The sequence below is a fragment of the Cololabis saira genome, chromosome 7, assembly GCF_033807715.1.
Source record: "Cololabis saira isolate AMF1-May2022 chromosome 7, fColSai1.1, whole genome shotgun sequence".
NCBI lineage: Eukaryota > Metazoa > Chordata > Actinopteri > Beloniformes > Belonidae > Cololabis > Cololabis saira.
Genome location: NC_084593.1, coordinates 24,820,572 through 24,845,159, shown reverse-complemented (window position 1 = coordinate 24,845,159; position 24,588 = coordinate 24,820,572). Strand labels below are relative to the sequence as shown.

The window sequence follows — 24,588 nt, the reverse complement described above, 5'->3', positions numbered from 1 at the left end:
GGCAAAAGACTGAATAACATCTATTACTTAACCAAAATGAAATACTCCTGTAAGTTAATAACATGCTGCAGGTAGAGTCTAAGAACATCTAGAAACTGGATTTTTTAAAAATGCTATGTGATGTTTCATGATCGCCCTAAATCTGAGTAAATTTCTTCTTATTCAGACCTTCCTGCCCCTGAAGTGGATGGCACCAGAGAGTATTTTCCATAATTTGTACACCACCCTGAGCGATGTGTGGTCATACGGGATTCTGCTTTGGGAAATTTTCACGCTGGGTCAGTTCAAACACATATTCACATATTCACATACACCCAAAAACGAAAAACGAATCCAGCTGTGGCGCATGTGTGCCGTGCAGGGCCCTCATGCTCTGCTGCGCTGGTTGTCTAGTTCTTGAACTTGAGCAAACACTCCAGCAATACTCCCACAAAAGAGTGTGCAACACTGTGCTAAATTTGAAAGTCTGTGTGGAGAATTTCAGAGTCCATGTCTGACTGCAAGTACATACCAATTTGTTTGAACGCTCATATAAGGTCAAAATCTCATTAGCTACAGTCAAGCTCTGGAATCAGCATTTCCTTACTCAGGGTATTGTAAGCTCTCTTTTTTTTCTAAAACGCTCTTCCTATGAATTTCTGAAGCTACCATGAAAACAAAGGAGACAGTTTGTAGCCTTTTCAGCAAAAAAGCCCACGTAGTAAAAAAATAAACTCACAATTCACCCTCTGTCAGTGACAAATAAAGATTCTCTCTGCTTCAATGTCCAAATCTAACTTCCATTGTGCTTCCTGAATCCTTTTTTCTTATGGGAAATGAACATTGTTGCACAACAAATATGAGTTAGAATTATGAGACAGGGTCGAAAAACAAATTAAAGAATGGTTTAAATGGGAGCTGTTGTGGATAAACGTGCTTCTCTGTTGCTCTGGATGATTGATGTAGTCAAGGTTAGATTTATTTAAATGTAAAATCTAACTCCATGACTTGTGGAAGGTCTCTGACTTCTAGATTGGCTTTTTAATTCTCTGAAATGTCCTCTTCAGGAGGAACCCCCTACCCGGATTTGCCCATGAATGAAGTCTTCTACAGCGCTTTGAAAAGAGGCTACCGGATGGCCAAACCTGCCCACGCCTCGGACGAAATGTAAGCCGTCCTGTCTCCTCTCCACTTGGGTCTTCTTCCACCTGATACGGAGAGAAGGGATCAACTCATTTCATGCTGCTTACCTTTCAGTTATGACATCATGAAGAAGTGTTGGGATGAGAAGTTCGAGAAGAGGCCTGAGTTCTCCCACCTGGTTCACAGTGTGGGGAATATGCTAACGGACAGCTACAAGAAGGTACCAAACTGATGACATTCATCCGGTGTTAACCTTTCATTTTCATTGCAAGTTTGAGTTACTTTTGATCCCTCTGCATCTGTAAAGTTTTAGAGGAAACACTATATCTTTGAGGAAGAGTGCAGCAGTTAAAGCTTCTAGCTACTTTGAAAGTTTGGGTTTTTGTATAAAAATGTCCAATAAAAACATATACAGCATTTATTCATCCATGCACCCTTCCAACTACTGTGGTGGGGTGGAAGTCGTCTGCTTTTACAGTTGTTTGATAACTTTGTGATCACTGATTGATTATTAAGTTTACAGTATTGATAAGGCAGAAGTACAAATCTATTATATACTTTTACCTGTCTGATACAATAGAGGCAAATTCTGTTTATCTATTTAAAATATAGGGATTTTCTTTTTCAGATTTAAAAGTGTGATGTTGTTATGCAGATCACAGAAATATGCTCTATTTTAGATTAGATAATTCACCGGGGCAGCACAGTGGCTCTGTGGTCAGCACCGGTGCCTCGCTGCAAGCTGCTTACTACACTGTTTCCATAAAGCCGGCATTACACATTTTGAACATTATATCATTAAATTAATGTAAATAAAAAGACAAATATAAAACGGGAATGTTTCTGAAAAAAGAGTGATTTTGACTTTATTGGCAACGGTGCAGAGATGTTTGTGTGGGGACGTTCTCCTCGTGTTCGTGTGGGTTTTCTCCGGGTACTCTCACTTCCTCCCACAGTCCAAAAACATGCACGTCAGGTTAACTGGTGATTCTGCTTCTGTCTGAGCGTCTAGTCCCATTATAGACTGTAGACATTTTCTACATGAGATAGATACACAATTCACGAATCATAAATGAGAATACTTTGGTGTCGTTGGAATATTGTTAATATTGTTATTTAGGCTAGTTTCCGCTATACACTTCCCAGAATCCCTTCAAGACTAAAGGAAAGGCCTTAAACATGTGTGGTGGAGACTGTACTGGAGCCTAGTAGATAGAAAAAACAACTTTGTTCTGGTAAGATTAGACATTTATGAGGTTTATCAAAAAGCTCATTCTGCTGGTTGGTTTTATCGTCCATGAAACAGGCCCCGCCCCTTTTTGAATCAGGTCAATCAGTGTATTTGTTGTTCATTTTGGAAACACAAGAAAGCTTTTCTTCCTTTCTGTTTTTGATGGAAACTTACCAGAAATTCATAAAATGAGTCACCAAAATTCAGCGTGTAGATGACATTCGAGGACAGATGCCATTTAAAAACAACAAAGCCGCTGTTATTTTCACAAGATAAGAAAACTGTAATCATGTATTTTGCACTCATATTGCACACTCTTTTGGTCAAAGTCCTGCAGTTTACAGGCTCGGCATCATCCTACACTCCTCTGATTCCCAAACCACTGTTTCCTCAAAACAGACGTACAGCCAAGTGAGCGAGAACTTCCTGAAGAGCGACCACCCGGCGGTGGCCCGCACCAAACCCCGGCTGAGCTCGCCCTTTCCCATCGCCAACCCGGCCTTCGGCTCCCCGTCTCCCGTCAGCGGCTCCTCCCCACCACCCGGACCCCACTACCAGAGCCAGAGGCCCGCAGACCTCAGGCAGGAGGCCGGCGCGCAGGAAGTCCTGACTTCATACAACGAGTACATCATTCCCATCCCAGACCCGAAGCCAGAGGACGTTTTCTCTGGCGGGATGTCGGAGAGCCCTGGAAGGTACGGAGCCGCTGCACAGACCGTACAGATGTGAGGCCAACGTGAAACTGCAAGAGAGACGAATATGTATTTGCTTTACAAGAAGATTTTTTTCACCACACACCCACTCATCCAGATGTGGAGCAGAGACAGTAGCTGTATTATGTAGACGGACATGGAGCTTAGATAAACACGCAGCCAAGCATCACATTTAAGTCACAAATATACCTTCTTTTTGGCCCACATACATTTCAAGCAGCCTCTATTTTTAACTTGAGTTTGAGAGAGATGTGGGGTCCAGGCTCGTGTTTTAAGTCATGTCAGTGTGCTGAGTCTGTTGCTCATAAAGGGCATGTAAGTTGTAGTTTGAAACATGTGGTTTGGGTTTGAGGTCTTTGGCCCTCTCACTAGAGTTAACACATGAACTGTCAGTCCAGGACGATCACAAGCATCGGGCAGCATTATTATTCAAAGGTTACTCAACAACAGTGGTGGACATTAACGGAGTAAATTTACTTGAGTACTGTACTTAAGTACATATCCAGAGGATTTGTACTTTACTTGAGTATTAGATTTCTTTGGTACTTATTACTCTTACTTGAATACATTTCCAAGACAAATATTTTTACTTTTACTCGAGTAAATTTCTAGGAAGGCTGAAAAGTACTTGTTACTTTCAGGTCTGCTCTTTTTTCTTCTTCCCTAAAATCCTATTGGACACAAGCTGTTTTTGTCAAAGGAGGAGACCTATCACAGTGCACGCTCTCCACTGGGATGGACGTAAAGAGGAAATACGTCGAGCCTCCTCAAAACGATACCGCCAAAGTAGCCTGCGTTTGTCAGGTTCATTTGGTTTCAGTTCATGATTGTTAATAAACTCTGCATCATCTGCTGTCCTCTTATGATCCCAATCATTTGATTTGTTTTTGGTGTTTCTGCAGGTTTTATATAACATTGTGGTTCTAAAAGCAGCACATCAGTGCAGCTGGTTTCAAAGAGTTAATTCTCAGAAACAAGAGTTAAAAGACCCTTAAATTAATTTAGAAAAAATATAGTAATTTACTGATGTGGAAAATAAGAAATTTACTCTTACTCTTACTCTTACTTAAAGTAAATTTTAAAGCATTCACTTTTGGATACTTAAGTACCTTTAAAAGCAAGTACTTTCCTACTCTTACTCGAGTAATATTTTGACTGAGCTACTTTTACTTGTAACGGAGTAAATTTTGACCAGTAGTATTTGTACTCTTACTCAAGTACTGGGGTCCAGTACTCTGTCCACCTCTGCTCAACAATCATCTTCATTTAGTAATGTGTTTTCTTTTCTGTAGTTGAGTTAGATCTGGGAACAGAACATGGCAGACGTAAGTGGGGCTGTTCCAGTAAACTGAACGCTGTCTTCCCGCCCTCAGCTCTCTGGCTCTGGAGGAGGAGACTGATTCCATGTCCCAGGACACGGCCGACACCCTTCCAGAAGAGGACCGGCTGGAGGAGAGCAGCGAGAGGGACGCTCTGCTGGGGCGGTCGGGGACGCCCGAGGTAGAGGACAGCTTCCTGTAGCCCCCCCGTAGGACTCCTGAGAAAATGCGACACCTTTTTCTCAGGATGAGACAAGGAACACGACGAGACTGAAATGTAGCAAAACTGAGACTGAGAAGGCCATCTCTGTATGATCGCGTAGCACTCAAAAAGACACGCCTCCTTTGAGTTTTTGTTAACTGCAGACAAATACAGATAATGAATTTTCTCTGACACTTTTGGGAGCTTGCAAGAGTATAAATACGGTACTATCCTTACATTCCTATACAATCAGTCAACCTAAGTAGTGGACTGTGTTCTTTATCTCCCATGTTAGCCAGCTATGAGACTTTATGAGATGCAGCATCTCTTCTATGATATGAATAATAATAAAAAATAGCGTACGTAACCACGGGCGTTGTTGCTGTTGTGACAAGCAGGTTGGATTTGTCGAAAAGCGGGTGATTTTTCTTAAATGTCTTACCAGTAACACAACCAATAAAGACAAATTGTAAAACTATTTCCACAACAGATAAACAGTTCTGTCCAAACAAGAACATTTTATTTGTGTATTCATGACTGTCATTAACATGATTGAAACCATGACCCCACGTGGACGGTTAGGTATTCAGTCAAAACATCATGTTCTGTTTTTTGCTTACCTTGGGTACTTTTAATAGGATTATTTACTGTGATTTACACTAGGTAGGTGTACTTCATCAAGTTGTCAGTTAAATGTAATTTCTTGGACCTGAAATGCAGAAAGTTTCCACATGCACTGTTTTAAAGCGATGTGAGCTGCCCTTGCAGTTTATTGTGCCTCTGATATTTTTGATTTGTGAATCTTTTTCATAGCATCTTGACTTTTGTTTTTTCTTCTGTCAGTCTTAAATCATAGTTCTGTGCCAGATGCACTTTATTTAGGGAAAATGTGGATATTTGTGTTAAAAAACCATGAATTTACACCATGTGAAAGATAGAGAACTACAACTTAGAGCCACCCGAGCATTAATATGAGACTGTTAGAGTTTCTGTGAAGACAGGTGAGCCTCAAGCAAAAATAATCAATGCAGCATATCACTGCCTTAGCACAAGATGGCACACATGAGTGCCTTTCTGAAGACAGGCTTTCGTCATGCAGCTACTCATGAAGGGCTACTGTACTTAAGACTGTTGACAGCCATCTGTGCACATGTACAAAGTTTTCTTTTAGTCTTCTGTCGCTTGGGATAACATTTATAGTGTTCCATCCTTCAGTTCTTAGTAGACTCTCTAAAACAGCACATCTTTTACTTCCTGTAGAGCATGTAACTCAATGTAAAATGCACAAGATTACTGTCACAAGCTATGATACCAAAGCTCTTCTTAACGTTTACAAATGTATTTTTATATGTGTCATTTTATATCCTGTAAATGTTGTCAATAAATGTGCATTATCACCATATCTTGGGGTCATCTGGAGTCTTGAATGAATGAATGAAAGACATGAAAGACGTTACTTTGGGAGAAAACATTCAAGGATTTCCAGCTGATAAGCTGTAACTTCCAGCTTCTATCCTCCGCACATCTCCTTCCTCTCTAACCTTTCCTCACTTTCTTAAGTCTGGGAACTACCGTTCAGCAGTGAAGCAGGTGGTTAGTCCCACCTCTGCTGATGTCTTGGGAGTACTCCGCCTGTCTGTGGCAAATTGGCACTGGCTCATTAATTTGTTGAGCATGATACGTCGAACCTCCTCCCCCCTACACACACACGCAGTTCCCTCCACCCTCCACCATTTGTCTGTGATGTTTGCAGTGTGACTTCTGTGGTGACGAGACTGTAAACAAGCAGAAGGGAGACTAAGGGCAGAGGCAAACAGGAAGGGAAGAAGGGACTCTTGAGTCGGCTCTGGATGCTGGGAACTTTGAAGCCCAGGGAAGATTTTGTAGCCCTTTGTCAAACTGAAGCGACCTCCAGGTGAGAACATTTTAAATGAATTAGGGATGATTCCCATGATGCTTAATTCAGTTGGAAGTTAGGCTGAAGTTATTTTTAAATTGGTAAAAAGAAGTCATGCATTGCGTTCTCATGGGCCAAGCTGCTCAGACTGGACGGAAAAGAGAAGTAAAAGGGGGGATGGAGAGATCACGTAGTTTTTCAGGCAGTTTACTCATTTCTTTCTTTGACTCCACAAATCAAATGAGAAATATTTTGTAGCACTAGCAAGTGTCAACCTTCAACCTGCAGGTTTGGGGTTGGTCCAGGATGCAGTTCTACCTCACGCTGTTGCTGGGGATCGTGGTTTCTGCTGCTTCAGGTGAGATCCAACAAATACTCACTTTTTCCTGGGGATTGTTGCTCTCATTACCTCCTGTTGTAGATTTTAATGACCAATCCGCCATCTGAAATAGAGTGACAGAGGTGACAAGTCTTTCCATCACACCAAACCAATTATTTGAAGATATGACTCAAAAACGTCATGCACGTTCTGCATGGGGCTTTTCAAGTCGTTCTTTGTACACCACTCACTCATGGTTCAGCGCACAGATCTGACACGCTGCTGTGTCTAATGATCGCGACAACTGACCGGAGATGTTCATCATGAGATGTTCTTGGGACCTTCTTCTTTCTTTCTGTTTTTTCTCCTAGCATTCATTTCAGCTCAAAACATCACACAAATCTAAATGCAATTTTAAGCTATTTGCAGCTGAATAAATAAAATCATTTATCATTTGATGTGGCTGTGGCTGAATGAATGATTATGAAGTTAGTTTCTGTTGGATTGCTTCATGAGGCATAATTGGGGTCATTTTGAGGTTGGATGAATAGCTCTTTCAGACAGTTAAACAAGAGGGAACATAAGCGTTTACAGGCATTCGTGAGGTGCAAAAAAATTATTGCTGATTGGCTTGAAACAACGATTCATTTGCGGTTGTTCTGTGAGATAATGTGGCTGATAGAAAAAAGAAAAAAAAAAATGTGCTGAAAGTGGAATCTCAGTTCTGCTTCAAGATTGAAGACACGGCGTCCAAAAGGTTTTGTCGAAACTTTTATGACCTCTGTTGAGCGTACAGAGGCAAAAAGCCTCAGGTTTACAGCCTCAGGGATATTCACACAAGCTGTCCACAAAATCCTACGATGAAAACACTCTCCCACGGAAAGTCAAAACTACACAGTCCTCAACAAAGCCATCAAAGATAGCATTGTTCTTCACCACATAAACTCATTTTCCCCTAGGGTCAGGCCCCCTTTTAATGATTAATCCTTCACAGACGCCTGAATACATTACATTTCTTTCTTCGTTTTGAGCTCTTGAATGTGTGTTTTGTCTTATTTTGGTTTTGAATATAAAAATACTGTGCTATTGAAACATGTTGGAAACTTTCCATCATTTTTCCATCATTCGTTTTTATATTGTAGAAATTGTAGACATTATGATCAGCAAAAAAGAGCTTTTCATGAGAGATTTGAACAGAATCGATTAACAAAAATCCCCTGTTTTCCTGGTGTTTCAGTGGAATGGAGGCGTCCGGTGATCAAACTTAATTCTAAGGCGGTAGAAAGCCCTGAGGTGGTGGTTAGACCTGGGATCCCTCTGGATCTGAGGTGTGAGGGTGACGGACCCGTGAACTGGCAAACCAGGCTCGCCAAACACCGACGCTATGTGTCCAAAGGCGGTGGGAACGTCCGTAGCGTAAAGGTGGAACGTCCTACTGCAGAATTCACTGGAACATACAGGTGCTCTTACGCTGCCGGGTCCCAGTATCGTCACCTGACCTCCTCAGTCCATCTATATGTGAAAGGTGAGTCGCAGTGAGCCCGGGACATCAGCCACATTGTTTGGTGTGCTACTAACTAGTCAGCTGTAGGGATGGGCGGTATGGACTAAAAAATGTATCACGATAATTTCTGTCATTTATCCTGATAACGATAAAAATGACGATAAAAAAATACCAATTCAACTCCACCTTTTTAATTATAAATCTATCTCTCACTCAGATCCGCCATGTTTGTTACACAAAAACCTCATCAACAGGAATTTATCCTGTTTTCTTTCTTTCTTTCTTTCTTTCTTTCTTTCTTTCTTTCTTTCTTTCTTTCTTTCTTTCTTTCAGGCTCTTCCTTCTTCCCTTCCTCTTTTCTCCCTTCCTTCTCCCCTTTCCTTCCTTCCTTCTTTCTTTCTTTCTTTCTTTCTTTCTTTCTTTCTTTCTTTCTTTCTTTCTTTCTTTCTTTCTTTCTTTCTTTCTTTCTTTCTTTCTTTCTTTCTTTCTTTCTTTCTTTCTTTCTTTCTTTCTTTCTTTCTTTCTTTCTTTCTTTCTTTCTTTCTTTCTTTCAGGCTCTTCCTTCTTCCCTTCCTCTTTTCTCCCTTCCTTCTCCCCTTTCCTTCCTTCCTTCCTTCCTTCCTTCCTTCCTTCCTTCCTTCCTTCCTTCCTTCCTTCCTTCCTTCCTTCCTTCCTTCCTTCCTTCCTTCCTTCCTTCCTTCTTTCCTCCTGCTCTCTCCTTCCTTCCTTCCTTCCTTCCTTCCTTCCTTCCTTCCTTCCTTCCTTCCTTCCTTCCTTCCTTCCTTCCTTCCTTCCTTCCTTCCTTCCTTCCTTCTTTCCTCCTGCTCTCTCCTTCCTTCCTTCCTTCCTTCCTTCCTTCCTTCCTTCCTTCCTTCCTTCCTTCCTTCCTTCCTTCCTTCCTTCCTTCCTTCCTTCCTTCCTTCCTTCCTTCCTTCCTTCCTTCCTTCCTTCCTTCCTTCCTTCCCGTACGTTGTGCGTGGATTTAACACAGAACCATAAATCAGTTTTACACAAAAACGTCATCAACGGGAATTGATCATTTTTACCGTGAGATACAAATTCTTACCGTGGAGAATTTTTTTCACGGTTTATCGTGAACGGTAAAATATCGCCCATTCCTAGTCAGCTGTTTTGTTTCCTTTTGCAGACCCACATCGGGTGTTCTGGACCAGCAGCACATCCCTGAGGGTGGTGAAGAAGGAGGGGGAGGACTACGTACTGCCCTGCCTGCTGACGGACCCCTCGGCCACAGACTTGGGGCTCCGCATGGACAACACCACCACTGTGCCCCCGGGAATGAACTTCACTGTCTACAAGCACCAGGGGATCCTCATCCGCAACCTCCAGCCGAGCTTCAACGCGGACTACGTCTGCACAGCCAAGATCAACGGAGTGGAAAGGACCTCGAGGGCCTTTTCCATCAACGTCATTCAGAGTGAGACCACATAGCTGCTTTATATAACTATTTGAAAGTCCATGCCTCTATTTTAACACTCATATATGTTTTTTTTGTTTTTGTAGGGCTTCGTTTCCCTCCGTATGTCATTTTGGACACAGATGAATATGTGCGCATTGTTGGGGAAGACATCAAGATTCGCTGCACAACGCACAATCCCAACTTCAACTACAATGTCACATGGAAATATATCACAAAATCAGTGAGGGCAAGACATTCTTTCTTTAAGCTTGAGGCACTTATTTAAATTATAGCTCAAACATTTCATCTTCTGGTTTTCCCAGCAAACAACAATAGAAGAGAAGGTTCGCTCCAACGGAGAGAATCGTCTGGACATACAGAGCATACTGAGCATTGCAGCAGTGGACCTGGCAGACACGGGAAACATCTCCTGTGTTGGTACTAATGAAGCTGGTGTGAACAGTTCCACCACGTACTTGCTGGTTGTGGGTAAGTCCCAGAAAACCGAGCCACCTGCTGTGAGCGACGCAGATAGTTGAGTGTTTTTCTCTATTTCAAACAGACAAGCCCTACGTCAGGCTGAAGCCCCAGCTGTCCCACAGACTGGCCCGCCAAGGCCTCTCCATCGAGGTGAACGAGGGAGAAGACCTGGAACTCGGCGTTCTCGTCGAGGCCTACCCTGAAATTACCGAGCACCAATGGCACACCCCGACCTTTCACGAAACATCCACGCAGGAGAGCAAGTTCATCCAGTACAATAACAGGTGCAGTGGCAACAACAAGGTCGACCAACGAGAGGGTACACGGCCGAGGTTAGGCAGACAGAAAAGTGTAAACAAACCAGAGGACTCGACTGAGGGGGAAGTTGCTCTGGATTTGAGAAATGCTGTCGCTGCGTTTCTCCTGAATTTGACCAAGAACATGAAGGTCACAATATCTTCACTCAGGTCATGAAACTGTTGGAAGGAACACTTGTTCTCTTTTTAGTGTTAACATCGCGGGCAGTGATACGGGAACTGTCTGATTCAGAGTGCAGAATTAATCACTTCTGATTCTATATACCGTATTTTCTGGACTATAAGCCGCTACTTTTTTCATAGGTTTTTGACCGTGCAGCTTATACAAAGGTGCGGCTATTCTGTGGATTTTTCTTCCACCGCTCGGGGCGCTGTAACCGGAATTAAAATCAAAACTAAGACAAAATAAATGCACAGAAGAATACGCTACTTCTTATTTAGCAGATAGAAGTAGAAGCAGATTTAAAACAGATAAATACCTAAATAAATACCGGTTATTTTCTCTTGGTTCTGTCCCGTTTTAATCAGCAAAGTTGCTGCCGTGTTAAAAGACACTGTTAGGAAAGGATCTATTTAGGTACAAACATGTACATCATCTACAGTTTAAATCCTTCTGTACATGTAGTAAATATCTAATCTAACAACATAAATATCTGCGGCTTGCATATCTTTTTTTTTAAATAGAGTGGATGCGGCTTGTATGCTGGTGCGGCTTATAGTCCAGAAAATACGGTATATTTTTCCTGGTTAAACTTTTTTTTTTATTTCCTTTTTTTAATTGTTATTATTCCTATTGTTGCTGGGGCTTTCTAGGTACTACGCCACCTTGCAGCTAAAGAGGATGAACATTCAAGAGCAGGGACAGTACACCTTCCACGCTAAGAGCGGCCTGGCCAACGCATCTATCACATTTCAAGTTCAAATGTATCGTAAGTAACAACAATCATTTAGTCAGTGTAATAAAAAATAATACGTTCTGGCTCATTTTATCAGTGTTTTTAAGATTTCTTTCTTCGTTATGGCAGAGAGACCTGTTGCTGTGGTGAGATGGGAAAATGTAACCACACTGACTTGCACCTCGTTTGGCTATCCGGCTCCAAGGATCATCTGGTACCAGTGTTTGGGAATACGACCCACGTAAGTTCACCTGGGCGGGAAAACAGACTAACCCGGCTGTTAATTCCACCTAAAACGCAACACAGTGATAGTAAACGTGAGAAAACGCTCAGCACTAATACCCTTGTATGTTTTAATGAACCTTTTTCTGACTATTTGTCTGATGTGATGAGGCAGGTGCAACGAAAACATGTCAGGGTTGGAACTGGCGATCCCTCTCCAGGCTCCCACCGTGGAGGTCCAGAGAGAGGAGTACGGGGCCGTGGAAGTGGAGAGCGTCTTCACCGTGGGGCCTTCCAGACAGAGGATGACGGTCGAATGCGTGGCCTTCAACGTCGTCGGCGTGAGCAGCGACACTTTCGCCATGGAGGTTTCTGGTGAGCATCTGATCCTGAGATCACACGTTCTCACTTGCGTCCCATGTACTGATCGATATTTGTCCCCTGATTGCGCAGACAAGCTCTTTACTACCACTCTGACGGGAGCGGGAGGAGTTCTGGCTGTTCTCCTCGTGCTTCTGATTTTTCTGTTCTACAAGTACAAGCAGGTAAAATACACTCAACAGCGTAGCAACGTGTACTTCAATCCTAAATCACGGCTTTGATTTAGATCCATTTCCTCTGACTTTACATTTCAGAAGCCCAGGTACGAGATCCGCTGGAAGATTATTGAGGCAAGAGATGGCAACAACTACACCTTTATTGACCCCACGCAGCTGCCCTACAATGAGAAGTGGGAGTTTCCAAGAGACAAGCTCAAACTAGGTTTAAAATGTGTTTTGTTTTGTTTATTTAAATCGACTGCACGGTCTCAATGCTTGTAGTTGAGCTATTATATCAACATGAACTTTGACTGAGGGCATTTGTCGGTGTATCGTCTGTCCAAGCAGGTAAGATCTTGGGCGCAGGTGCGTTTGGAAAGGTTGTCGAGGCCACAGCTTACGGTCTGGGAAAGGAGGACAATGCGATCCGCGTGGCTGTGAAAATGTTAAAAGGTGAGGGATACACACTGGAGATTTTACTGTTAAGTCAGATTGTCTATCACAGGGGTCGGCAACCCGCGGCTCTAGAGCCGCATGCGGCTCTTTAGCGCCGCCCTAGTGGCTCCTGGAGCTTTTTCAAAAATGTTTCACCTTTTTTTTCTTTTTTCCCCCTTTTTCTTCTTTTTTGCTTCTTTTTTTTCTTCCTTTTTTTCTCTTTCTTTCTCTTTCTTTTCTCTTTTTTTCCTTTTTTTCTTGTTTTTTTTGCTTTTTTCTTCTTTTTTTCCTTTTTTTTCCCTTTTTTTCTTCCTTTTTTTCTCTTTCTTTCTCTTTCTTTTCTCTTTTTTTCCTTTTTTTCTTTCTTTTCTTGTTTTTTTTTGCTTTTTTCTTCTTTCTTTCCTTTTTTCCACTTTTTTTTCTTCCTTTTTCCTTTCCTTTTTAATCTCGACATTTCCACTTTTTTCTCAACATTTCGACTTTTTTCTCGACATTTCCACTTTTTTCTCAACATTTGAACTTTTTTCTCGAGATTGTACTTCAACATTAATCTCAACATTTTGACTTTTTTCTCTAAATTTTGACTTTTTTCTCCACATTTTGACTTTTTTTCGACATTTCTCCTTTCACCATTTGTCTTCATTCTAAGGCTGATACAAGACCTTTCATTTTTTACGGCTCCAGACATATTCGTTTTTTTTGTGTTTTTGGTCCAATATGGCTCTTTCAACATTTTGGGTTGCCGACCCCTGGTCTATCAGATATAAAAATGTTATACAACAACAACAAAAATCTGTGTGAGACCAGCTGAGAGGATGGTTTGGTGAAAAACTGTACTGTCCGTCAGCAGCCAGTGCCCACTCAGATGAGAGGGAGGCCTTAATGTCCGAGCTGAAGATCCTCAGCCACCTGGGCCACCACAAGAACATCGTCAACCTACTCGGAGCCTGCACCTACGGAGGTCAGACAAGGAAAAAAAAATACATTTTTGAAAAGTCACGCAGTTCCCACCAAATCAAATCTTTCTAAATAATTTGCACGTTTAATGGGGTGTAACGCAGTGTGCTTCCTCTCCAGGACCGGTGCTTGTGATCACTGAGTACTGCAGCCTCGGCGACCTCCTGAACTTCCTTCGCCGGAAGGCAGAGACATTCGTAAGCTTCGTTATGAATATCCCAGAGGTTCCAGAGAGCTTGAACGACTACAAAAACATCTGCGTCCAGAAGATGTTTATTCGAAGGTACCTTATCAGACAGGAAATCTAACATCAGAAAATGTGCGAATAATGTTCACGCACACGTTCCAACACTTTTTACTCTGTTGAACAGTGACAGTGGGATCTCCAGTGAATCCTCCAGCAGTTACTTGGAGATGAGACCCAGCCAGTTGCCGAATACAGAGCAAAGATTAGACGGTAAACCCAATGACAAAGATCAAATAATGCTGCAGGATGCAGACGAAAAATCATTAGTGTTCCTCTTTCATCCTGACCCTGGAATATCTTTCTGATCCTTGCCTAGACTCTGATAGCGAAGACTCTGGCAAATGCCCTCTGGACATGGATGACTTGCTGAGATTCTCCTTTCAAGTAGCTCAGGGCCTTGACTTTTTGGCTGCCAAAAATGTAAGGAAGCTGACTACTGAGAAACCATACTGACGTCTAAATGTGAAAACAGTGTCCATAAAACAGACACAGATTCAAACAACCAATATGTTTCCATGAAATGATGTTATGACTCACTTTTTAATGAGTGTAAAAAACTAAGGGTGTGAAATCAATTATCGGGATTCCCTTTAGATTCTGTGCATTAATTTGCTTGTAGTGTTTGATATTGTAACACAATTCGCTCTTACAGATGTGTGTGTGTGTTTTCAGTGCATTCACAGAGATGTTGCTGCAAGGAACGTCCTCTTGACCAGCAACAGACAGGCAAAGATTTGTGACTTTGGCCTGGCGAGGGACATCATGAATGACTCCAACTACGTGGTGAAGGGCAACGTAAGCGCTCCAGTAGATGAGAAGTCCTTCTCCTAAGACACGAGTTGTTGCTGGTTTTAATATCAACTTTTGCTTGTGTGTGAAGGCGCGCCTGCCGGTGAAGTGGATGGCTCCAGAGAGCATCTTTGAGTGCGTCTACACCGTGCAGAGTGACGTCTGGTCCTACGGCATCCTCTTATGGGAAATCTTCTCTTTAGGTGGGAACACGCTCTGCAGCATGTACTCAGTGTTAGCGTCTGGTTTTCATGCTAGAAATGTCATTATTATCTTCCTGATTAGGAAAAAGCCCGTACCCCAGCATGGCTGTGGACTCTAGGTTCTACAAGATGGTGAAGCGTGGCTGCCAGATGTCCCAGCCAGACTTTGCACCACCTGAGATGTGAGTTTGACACCGTAGGAAGCATGATTCAGTGAAGGACCACACTCTCTTTATTCCCACATTATTTTAGCCGGTCTATAGTAAATCTCAGCGCTGCCATTTTATCATCAGATAAGTTTCAAAAGGGATTATCAAGTGACTGTCACCAGGGATTTTTTTTTTTTTACTATTAAGTCAACCATAACAGTTGCTTCTAGGGAGTTAGTGGTAGTAATGTTGTGGTTATGTTGACCAGTAATTGATTAAATGACATGCAGAGACTTTTAGCTGACATCAAAGATTAAGATTGATTCTGAGTTGACTCCAGCGGCAGACAGATGAAACGATGATCTGCCCAAATGTTCATCACAAAGAACAAAGATCCTTTTTCTCCATCTGCTATCCCCAGGCTTATCTAACATCTGAAATCACTGACATACTGATAATCCCATGAAGAGTGCCCATTATTCTTGATTTCTACTTGATTTTGGGTTATCTCTCAAGCCCCAGCTTCAAGCTTTACAAGTCTAAACTCCAAGCTCAACAAGTGAGAAAAAAAGTGTTTTTCCCAGTATCTCAGGGGATCACAATATCTGTATGCTGATTTACCATGGCTGTCACACCACCCGGAATAACTGTGCTGTGGAAATGGAGAGGACTGAATGTGAGTCAGGGCCTAATCATCTGTTGTCCTGCTGTGAGTCAGGCCCCAGTTCTGCCTGTTAGCCACATGATCTCCAAGCTGGTACGCCATATAACTGCTTTTTCACGGCAGCAAGATGCGGCGTCAGGGGCACCAGATCTTGTGAACAAGTTTCTCTCATCGAGCTGCGTCACCAACTCCATAATTCCCTCATTATGTGTCTAACTCCGTTTTTTACAGTGCCCTGACTTTACACAGTTTGGGCAATGCACAGCTTGGGAAGTAAACCCTTTAAACCCCTACAAGCCCCTGATATTGTCTGAGTACGACGGAGTATTAGGGCCAAACTAAGACAAAAAAAATGGGAAATTACGAGAATAAAGTCATAATATAATGAGAATAAAGTCGTAAAATTACGAGAATAAAGTCGTAATGTTGCGAGAATAAAGTCGTAATAGAATAAAGTCGTAATATTATGAGAATAAAGTCGTAATATTACGAGAATAAAGTCGTAAAATTACGAGAATAAAGTCGTAATATTATGAGAATATAATTTATGAGAACTCTAACAGGAAGAGCTTCTTCTCCCTGTGTTAAAATGAGGAATATTGAGCATCTTGTGAAGTTATATTTATATATTTATAATATATTACGACTTTATTCTCGTAATTTTACGACTTTATTCTCGTAATATTATGACTTTATTCTCGTAATTTTACGACTTTATTCTCGTAATATTATGACTTTATTCTCGTAATTTTACGACTTTATTCTCATTACATTATGACTTTATTCTCGTAATTTCCTTTTTTTGTTTTTTTGTTTGGCCCTAATACTCCGTCGTAGTCTGAGAGACTTTGCCTAACTTTTGTTTCAGGTACACAATCATGAAGATGTGCTGGAACCTGGAGCCTACAGAGCGTCCCACATTTAGCAAAATCAGTCAGATGATACAGAGACTACTCGGGGATCAAACTGTGGAGGAACTGGTAGGTTTGTGTGATTCATAATTCACAATTCCAGGTTAGCTTCATCTAATTTCTCCCAGGAACAAAGAATTCAATTCTTCACGCATGCCGATCTGAGGAAACCGTGTAATTTTATCAAAGACAGTTTCTTTAATTAGAGCACTTAAAGGACTTTATTTGTTTTGGTGCTAATATCTGCATCTCATGTCGCGACTTTCTGAATTCCAGTCTCACCGTATTATTTGTTCCCCATCACAGGTAATCTACCAGAATGTGCAGCAGGAGGTCACTGAGGGTGAAGTGTGTGATGAGCCCAAGAGCTACAACAGTCCCTGTGACCAGTCTTGTGACCACGAGGAAGAGGAGCAGCCTTTGATGAAAACCAACAACTATCAGTTTTGCTAAAAGCCCCCAAATGACAACGCACAAATCAATCACTCTTCAATAGGCATCGAGAAAGTGGGATCAGCCGTGGCTCCCAGTCGGAGCACTTTGCTAGAGCTGCGGACTCTTGCCCCCTCAGCTATTTTTTGCCTGCTGTGCCTGCTCTCCAGACAGACAGACAGTTGCGGCGGAGCATGTGACTCGCTTCTGTGACCATGACAAGAACTTGCCACGTCTAACTCCGGCTGCAGACACGAAAGGAGGAAACATGTCAACAACCACAAACTAAATCAAAGCTGCAGCTCATCTTGTGGACTTCTTTATCAGTCCCTCTGTAGCAGTGCATCTAGCGTCCCTCTCTTCTGATTGTATACTCAATTTTCTAATGTACCTTATGCTCATTTTATTTGATTTTTTTAATCGCTACCTTTATTGGAGTTTAGTTTTTCAGAGGGTTATGTGGGTTTTGTCAGCAGGATCGCTTCCCTTTCATCATTTTATTGCGTGCATGATTTATCGCAGGAAGCCGCCAAGAATAAGTCACAAACACTTGGTCAAAACTGCTGGAGCTTCTCTGTTGTGTGCTCCACATGAGTTGCTTTCTCTGCTCCCTGTACTGAACATCTAAAGTGCAAATGTTTTTTTCCCCCCTCCCCAGATTTAAACATGCTTAAGCAACCGTAGCAAAGGCAAAGAACGCCTGTATTGTTCTCCTCTCTGTGCTCCGGTCATAGCTGCATTCGTTGCGGCACACTTACAGTGGCTGTCAGTGGCTAGCAACATGTGATTGTTCTGCTTCAATCTAATTAATTTACCGGTGTTCAGTGTGATTTTGGAGCACAGAATGCTACTAGACTGTGCAGGGAAACTGTGGATTTCATTGTGGACCAGATGAAGAATGTGAACTTTTGTTTGTTTGTTTGTTTTTTGCAAGGTCCAACATATATTTTCTTATTTCTTGTAGTGTTAGTTGAGTATTAAGATGTAAGCCTGACCAATGTCTATATGTAGCAGTCAGCCTACACTGCCAACCTTATGAGGATTATAGAATGACATAAGCTACTGTATGTGATAGACTTCAGAAATGTGTGCTTTTATCTGAGTGAAACATGACTGATATGTCTAATAGTGTACATATATACATATGAACATATATCTAAAAAATCAAGAATTACACTTTATTTTCACTGAAATCTTGTAGATTGTAGTACATCAGTATCTCTGTAAGTGGCATACGAATCAATTCAAAAGCACCATATTAAATCATTATAAAACTGCCAAAATTGTTGAATAAAGCTTTACTATTAAAACTCTTGGTTACAGTTCGGAGTTTGTCACGTGGCTTTATTGTAGCAGCTAACAACACATCGGATCAACAGGTTTTTACTCCAAAACTGTTATTTTTCTTTCTTGTCATTTTGGATGTCTGCTTTTGATACTCGTCTGATTGCCATTCTGCCTTCGTCAAATGGGTCCAGAGGCAGTTTTTCTGTTACAACTCTCTGAGTTGCCTCTGTTAGTACAGACTCTGGAGATCTGCGCAAGATCCAGTGAAACTAGACTTAATCATTGTATCAAAGTGGAAAAGGAAAAGGAATCTCTTAATGCAGATACAGTAGAAATTCTGTGGTCCTCATATCCCCCCCACTTCCTGTTTTCTTTTCAATTTATATAGCGTCTATTCCAACAGAAGTCGTCTCTAGTCACTTTCCAGAGACCCATAACATGACTCCCGAGTATTTATTACATAAACCTAAACATAAACATAAACAATGGCAGGTAAAAACACTCCTAGTAGGAGAAAAACCTGCCACTGTTTAATAAGTCAAACAGTGGCAAAGGAAAACTCCCCTTTAGGAGGGAAGAAATCTTGAGCAGAGCAGCAAAAAAAACTACAAGAACAATGGAGCATAATTATGGTTATGAAATGCACGTTGGCGTTCTCCTGCAGCATGGGCCTATAGCGGCATATCTACAAGGAAGCTATCTTTAAGGCGAGCTGCTCTAGTCTTGTCCTATAGCTGCAGCAGCTATGACTGTTGGCCCTAACACACTAGAGTTTACTCTAACTATAGGCTTTACTTAACAAACATTTTAAGTTTGTGTTATGAAAATGTATGTAAAATGATGTATGTTTTATAATCTCTGTAACTATCATCATACTCAAGCATTACAAGTGGAAAAATACTGTGAAAATGAGTGTTGGAAGAGGGACTTTTTCCCTATTCAATGGTACAACAAGACTGTGATTGATAGTCACAGTAGTCATGATTGAATCAGATAAACATTGATTGCATTCAGCGACTGAATGCAATCAATATGATTGATTTGAAACTATGGAGTTTGGTTTTAAAGGTGGAGGTGGTGTCAGCCTCCTTAACCCAAACTGGAAGTTGGTTCCATAGTAATGGTGCCTGATAGCAGAAGGTCCTCCTAATCCACATTTGGATATTTTAGGAACTATGAATAAAACTGCCCTCTGAGAGTGGAGAGCTCTATTAGGAACATAAAGTACTGTTAGGTTTTGCAAATATCGCGGAGCCGTTTTGGGCTTAATACGCAAGTAATAACATTTTTAATTGGATTCTAAGTTTTACGGGGAACCAATGGAGGGAAGCTAATAATATATATATAACCTATTATATATAATATAATATAGGAGAGAAGTGGTGTCTCTTGTTGATTCCTGTCAGCGCTCGCGCTGCTGTATTTTGGATCAGCTGGAGCCTATAGCCAATTACTTGGACATCCTGCTAATAATACAATAGTTATCTAGCCTACAAGATACAAACGTGTGAATTAGTTTTTCCGCATCACTCTGGGAGAGGACTTTCCTAATCTTTGCGATATTACGGAGATGGAACAACACTGTTTTTCAAACCTGATTAAAATGCTGTTTAAATTACAAATCCTGATCGAAAACAACACCAAGGCTTCTCACAGTAGCACTGGAGTCCATCGCAACACCATTTAATCCCTTCCTAAAATGCTTGAGACCAAAAATAATAAGCTCGGTTTTATCTGAATTTAGAAGCAAAACATTTGTGGACATCCAGACCTTGGTATCCCTAAAACATGCCTGAAGTTTAGCAAACGGTTCTGTTTCATCCGGCTTCATAGACGAATAGAGCTGCGTATCATCAGCATAGCAATGACAATGTATGCAGTGGTTCTGAATTATACTTCCCAATGGCTGCATCTATAAACTGAACCAGATTGGCCCTAGCACTGAACCCTGCGGAACACCATAGCAGACTCTCGTCTGTTCTGAAGAAACCTACATGAACAAACTGGAATCTGTCAGATAGATATGATTTAAACCAACGTAGAGCTGTCCCTTTAATCCCAACAACATGCTCTAACCTGTGCAGTAAAATGCTGATCTATAGTGTCAAAAGCAGCACTGAGGTCCAGTAGAACCAGTATGGACACTAATCCCTCATCTGAGGCCATAAGAAGGTCATTTGTGACTCAAACCAGTGCTGTTCCTGTTCTGTGATGCATTCTGAACCCTGACTGAAAAACTTCAAATAGATCATTTCTATACAAATGGTCACATAACTGGCTTGCAACTACTTTATCCAGAATTTCAGATACAAATGGAAGGTTGGAAATGGGTTTATTATTAGCTAAAAGGCCTTGGTCAAGAGAAGGTTTTTTATGTAAAGGTTTAATGACTGCAACTTTGTAAACCTGTGTTACATATCCTACGTTTAGGGATAAATTAGGGATCTGGTCCAGTATTGTCGTGCCAATATGAGAAAAAACCTTTCTGAGTGGTTGAGTCGGGATGGGGTCTCAGACACATGGATGATTTAGCTCTATTGACGACTGAGGTCAGCTCACTTCCTGTTTTCTTTTGAATACCATCCGATCTGCATTTCCACTCAAACATTTCCCACAATATCTGTGAATGTTGCATAATTCTGAAACCTTTGTAAGGAAGTATTAACAATACCACACAAAGTCTATGGGGTTGCTTTTCCTTTGAGCAGATTCGGGTTGAGCGAGTTCTGCTAAAATACTCCCTGAAGGCTACTCAGCACCAATCTGCCGCTTTCACTGTGTCAAAATGTGTCAATCACACTTCAGGATTGATTTCTTCTGCTCACTCCAGCGTGTCCAAAATAGATCACTTAACGTGTTGATGATCTTATTTGAAACAGCAGAAACAAAAATTCCTGAACAAAGTTGTCATGTCTCTTGTTTGGAAAAATTCCTCTTAGAGTTATAAAAGGTAATGCAAGTAAAAAATATCAGTTATACAAGAGCTTCTCATTTTTCAACTGAATTTATGCTCCATACATCTACAAACACAGTGATTTTGTTGCTTTGAGGGGATATTCCCACAATAAGAACCTGTTTGAAGCTCAAATCTCAGTCACATCAGGATTCTCAAGCTCCACGGAGAGAAAACAGAAAATCATAAAACATGGAGGATGTTAAATTAAGCACCCTTACCAAAAATAAAAATAAAACCAACATCAACAACAAACACTGCAGTTAATTAAGAGGAAACTGTAGCTTCCTCACATTGGGCTGCTCAACCAAAAGTTCCTTTGCTTTGTGTTGCATTATTTTTTTAACCAAAAATGTTGCTTCTTTTCTCCGTCTAAGGAGAGAAGCACAATGCTAACGAGAGAAGCACAATGCTAACACAGAAAACCATGCATAAACCTCTCCTACACACAACCCTGTGTGTAGGAGAGGTTTATGCATGGTTTTTTGTGTAAAAAGGATGTTTGGTAGGAATGTGTGCACCTCGTGCGCGTTCTTGATCGTGTTAACGCGTGCTTTTAAACCAACTTGAGCTTGAAAATGGCAATATAACTCATTAGAAAGATATGATGTGATTTTTTCTTTTTCTTATCCATTTTCTTTTGCTCATTGTTTATCTCTTTAAGAGTTTATCTCTGTGTTATTTGTCCGTGCTATAAATAACTGCAGCCATAAGTAAGATTTGTGTGCAAGGATGACTGCTCATGGAAGACTTTGCTAGGATGGAAATAAAGTTTCAGAGAGGATTCAGATGATGGTGGCTGAGGCCGACCTGTCCAGACTGTATCCCAAAGACATGCTGGGACGGGTCCAGCAGGCTGCAGCAGATCCACAGGAACCTGAACAGGTAGAAGGAGCTATACAGGACTGTCTCAGAAAATTAGAATATTGTGATACAGTTCTTTATTTTCTGTAATGCAATTAAAAAAACAATTAAAGCTGCAAGCAGCGATGAAGGGGCCCTCGCACTCATGGCCACCACCCCCCATAAGCATATCAGAAATGACACCACCGAGGACTTGTCAAACCATTAAAAAATTATGGCAGAAAATAGGAACTATGAAATATCGACCAATCAGAAGAAGGGGCGGGGCTAATTTGCACCAATTATGGTCAAGGACTCAAAACCATGTCCAATGACACCACCCACAAGTCTTTATGTCAAACCATTCAAAAGTTATGGCAGAGAAAAGTTTTCTAGGGGGCGCTGTTGAGCCATCTTGCCACGCCCATTAATGCAAACCATGAAATATGAAATTTATCGCCAGGCCTGGCTTGCGTACAAAATTTGGTGTCTTTTGGGGAACTATCAAGTATGGACCAATCAGATGAAGGGTGGGCGCGCTTTTTGGCGTCTAGCGTCGCCACGGTAACGCTTTTGAAATAGAAAAGTAATGCGCGTCGTCGCAGGATGGAGACGCACATTTTGATGTATAACACACCTGGGTGCACGTTACGGTTCGGGCCGTATTAACTGCCGAATGAATGGCATAAATTGCGCCAAAATTACACAATGAATTCAAAATGGCCGACTTCCTGTTTGGTTTCGGCCATGGCGCCAAGAGACTTTTCTTTAAGTTGCAACATGATACAGGTGTGTACCGATTTTCGTGCATGTACGTAAAACCGTATTGTGGGGCTTGAGGCACGAAATTTTCTAGGGGGCGCTGTTGAGCCATTAGGCCACGCCCATTAATGCAAACCATTAAATATCAAGTTTTTCACCAGGCCTGGCTTGCGTGCAAAATTTGGTGACTTTTGGGGCACGTTTAGGGGGGCAAAAAGGCCCTCATTTCATCAGAAGAAAGAAAGAAAGAAAGAAAGAAAGAAAGAAAGAAAGAAAGAAAGAAAGAAAGAAAGAAAGAAAGAAAGAAAGAAAGAAAGAAAGAAAGAAAGAAAGAAAGAAAGAAAGAAAGAAAGAAAGAAAGAAAGAAAGAAAGAAAGAAAGAAAGAAAGAAAGAAAGAAAGAAAGAAAGAAAGAAAGAAAGAAAGAAAGAAAGAAAGCTACAGATACAATAGGGCCTTCGCACTGTAAGTGCTCGGGCCCTAAAAATGTCATACATTCTGGATTCATTACAAATCAACTGAAATATTGCAAGGCTTTTATTATTTTAATATTGCTGATTATGGCTTACAGCTTAAGAAAAAATATTAGAATATCATGAAACAGTATACTAGTAGGGTATTCAACTAATCACTTGAATCGTCTCATTAACTCGAAACACCTGCAAGGGTTTCCTGAGCCTTGAAAAACACTCAGCTTGGTTCAGTAAACTAAATCACAAGTATGGGGAAGACTGCTGATCTGACTGCTGTCCAGAGGACCAGCATTGACACCCTCCATCAGGAGGGGAAGACACAAAAAGACATTTCTCAAAGAGCAAGCTGTTCACAGAGTGCAGTTTCAAAGAACATCCACAAAAAGTCTGTTGGAAGGGGGAAATGTGGCAGGAAACGCTGCACAACCAAGAGAGATGACCACAGCCTCAACAGCATTGTGAACAAGAGTTGCTTCCAGAATTTGGGGGAGCTTCAAAGACAGTGGATTGAAGCTGGAGTCCAGGTATCAAAAGCCACTGTTCACAGACGTGTCCGGGAAATGGGCTACAATAGCCGTATTCCCATGGTCAAGCCACTTCTGAACTCAAGACAACGGAAGAAGCGTCTGACTTGGGCTACGGAAAAGAAGCACTGGACAGTTGCAGAGTGGTCCAAAGTCCTCTTTTCAGACAAAAGCAAGTTTTGTATTTCATTTGGAAGTCAAGGCGCCAGAGTCTGGAGAAAGGCTGGAGAGGAGCAAAATCCAAGTTGCTTGAAATCCAGTGTGAAGTTCCCACAGTCAGCGATGGTTTGGGGAGCCATGTCAGATGCTGGTGTTGGTCCACTGTGTTTCATCAAGTCCAGAGTAAATGCAGCTGTTTACCAAGAGATTTTAGAGCACTACATGCTTCTGTCTGCTGAAAAGCTCTATGGAAATGCTCCTTTAATTTTCCAGCATGATCTGGCACCTGCCCACAGTGCCAAAACCACCAGTAAATGTTGTACTGACCAGGGCATTACTGTCCTCGATTGGCCTGCCAATTCCCCTGACCTGAACCCCATAGAGAATTTGTGGGGTATTGTGAAGAAGAAGCTGAAAGACACCAGACCCAACAATGCAAATGAGCTAAAGGCCGCTATTGAAGCATCCTGCGCATCCATAACACCTCAGCAATGCCACAGGCTGATTGCCTCCATGCCACGCCGCATTGATGCAGTAATCCGTGCAAAAGGATTCCCAACCAAGTACTGAGTGCATTAATGGACATTTTCAAATGTTTGATTTTGTTTTGCTGTTATAAATCT

General features: G+C 41.6%; 2 protein-coding genes across 6 annotated transcripts in view; both read left to right on the top strand.

Annotated features, from left to right (window-relative positions):
• pdgfrb (platelet-derived growth factor receptor, beta polypeptide) overlaps positions 1-5,983 on the top strand; it is a 31,427-nt gene extending 25,444 nt beyond the window's left edge. For both annotated transcript variants that reach the window (XM_061725179.1, XM_061725180.1), the window contains exons 19-23: positions 167-278; positions 1,047-1,146; positions 1,237-1,342; positions 2,753-3,048; positions 4,440-5,983. In XM_061725179.1, the coding sequence (XP_061581163.1) occupies positions 167-278; positions 1,047-1,146; positions 1,237-1,342; positions 2,753-3,048; positions 4,440-4,587 (762 nt within the window). In that variant the 3' untranslated portion in view covers positions 4,588-5,983. The remainder of the gene's footprint in view (positions 1-166; positions 279-1,046; positions 1,147-1,236; positions 1,343-2,752; positions 3,049-4,439) is intronic.
• A 379-nt stretch (positions 5,984-6,362) lies between these two features.
• csf1ra (colony stimulating factor 1 receptor, a) lies at positions 6,363-18,297 on the top strand. 4 transcript variants are annotated; one of them, XM_061725178.1, is made up of 22 exons: positions 6,363-6,502; positions 6,773-6,842; positions 8,041-8,328; positions 9,455-9,742; positions 9,829-9,965; positions 10,048-10,213; positions 10,287-10,488; positions 11,335-11,450; positions 11,547-11,658; positions 11,815-12,014; positions 12,093-12,184; positions 12,275-12,401; positions 12,527-12,631; positions 13,464-13,574; positions 13,691-13,853; positions 13,942-14,027; positions 14,134-14,237; positions 14,490-14,612; positions 14,698-14,809; positions 14,892-14,991; positions 16,491-16,602; positions 16,840-18,297. In XM_061725178.1, exons 2-22 carry the CDS (start codon positions 6,791-6,793, stop codon positions 16,984-16,986), a joined length of 2,943 nt encoding a protein of 980 aa, XP_061581162.1. In that variant the 5' UTR covers positions 6,363-6,502; positions 6,773-6,790; the 3' UTR covers positions 16,987-18,297. The 4 variants fall into 4 exon arrangements, with proteins under 4 accessions (XP_061581162.1, XP_061581160.1, XP_061581159.1 ...); XM_061725176.1 differs by having other exon boundaries at positions 13,461-13,574; XM_061725175.1 differs by having other exon boundaries at positions 12,524-12,631.
• The last annotated feature ends 6,291 nt before the right edge of the window (positions 18,298-24,588 follow it).

Bases quoted from the DNA above. Each gene is read 5' to 3' on its own strand.
- csf1ra (XM_061725174.1), top strand. From the start codon at position 6,791: ATGCAGTTCTACCTCACGCTGTTGCTGGGGATCGTGGTTTCTGCTGCT. The intron at 13,854-13,941 runs GTACCTTATCAG...TCTGTTGAACAG, and splicing joins CAGAAGATGTTTATTCGAAG to TGACAGTGGGATCTCCAGTG. The intron at 16,603-16,839 runs GTAGGTTTGTGT...TCCCCATCACAG, and splicing joins ATCAAACTGTGGAGGAACTG to GTAATCTACCAGAATGTGCA.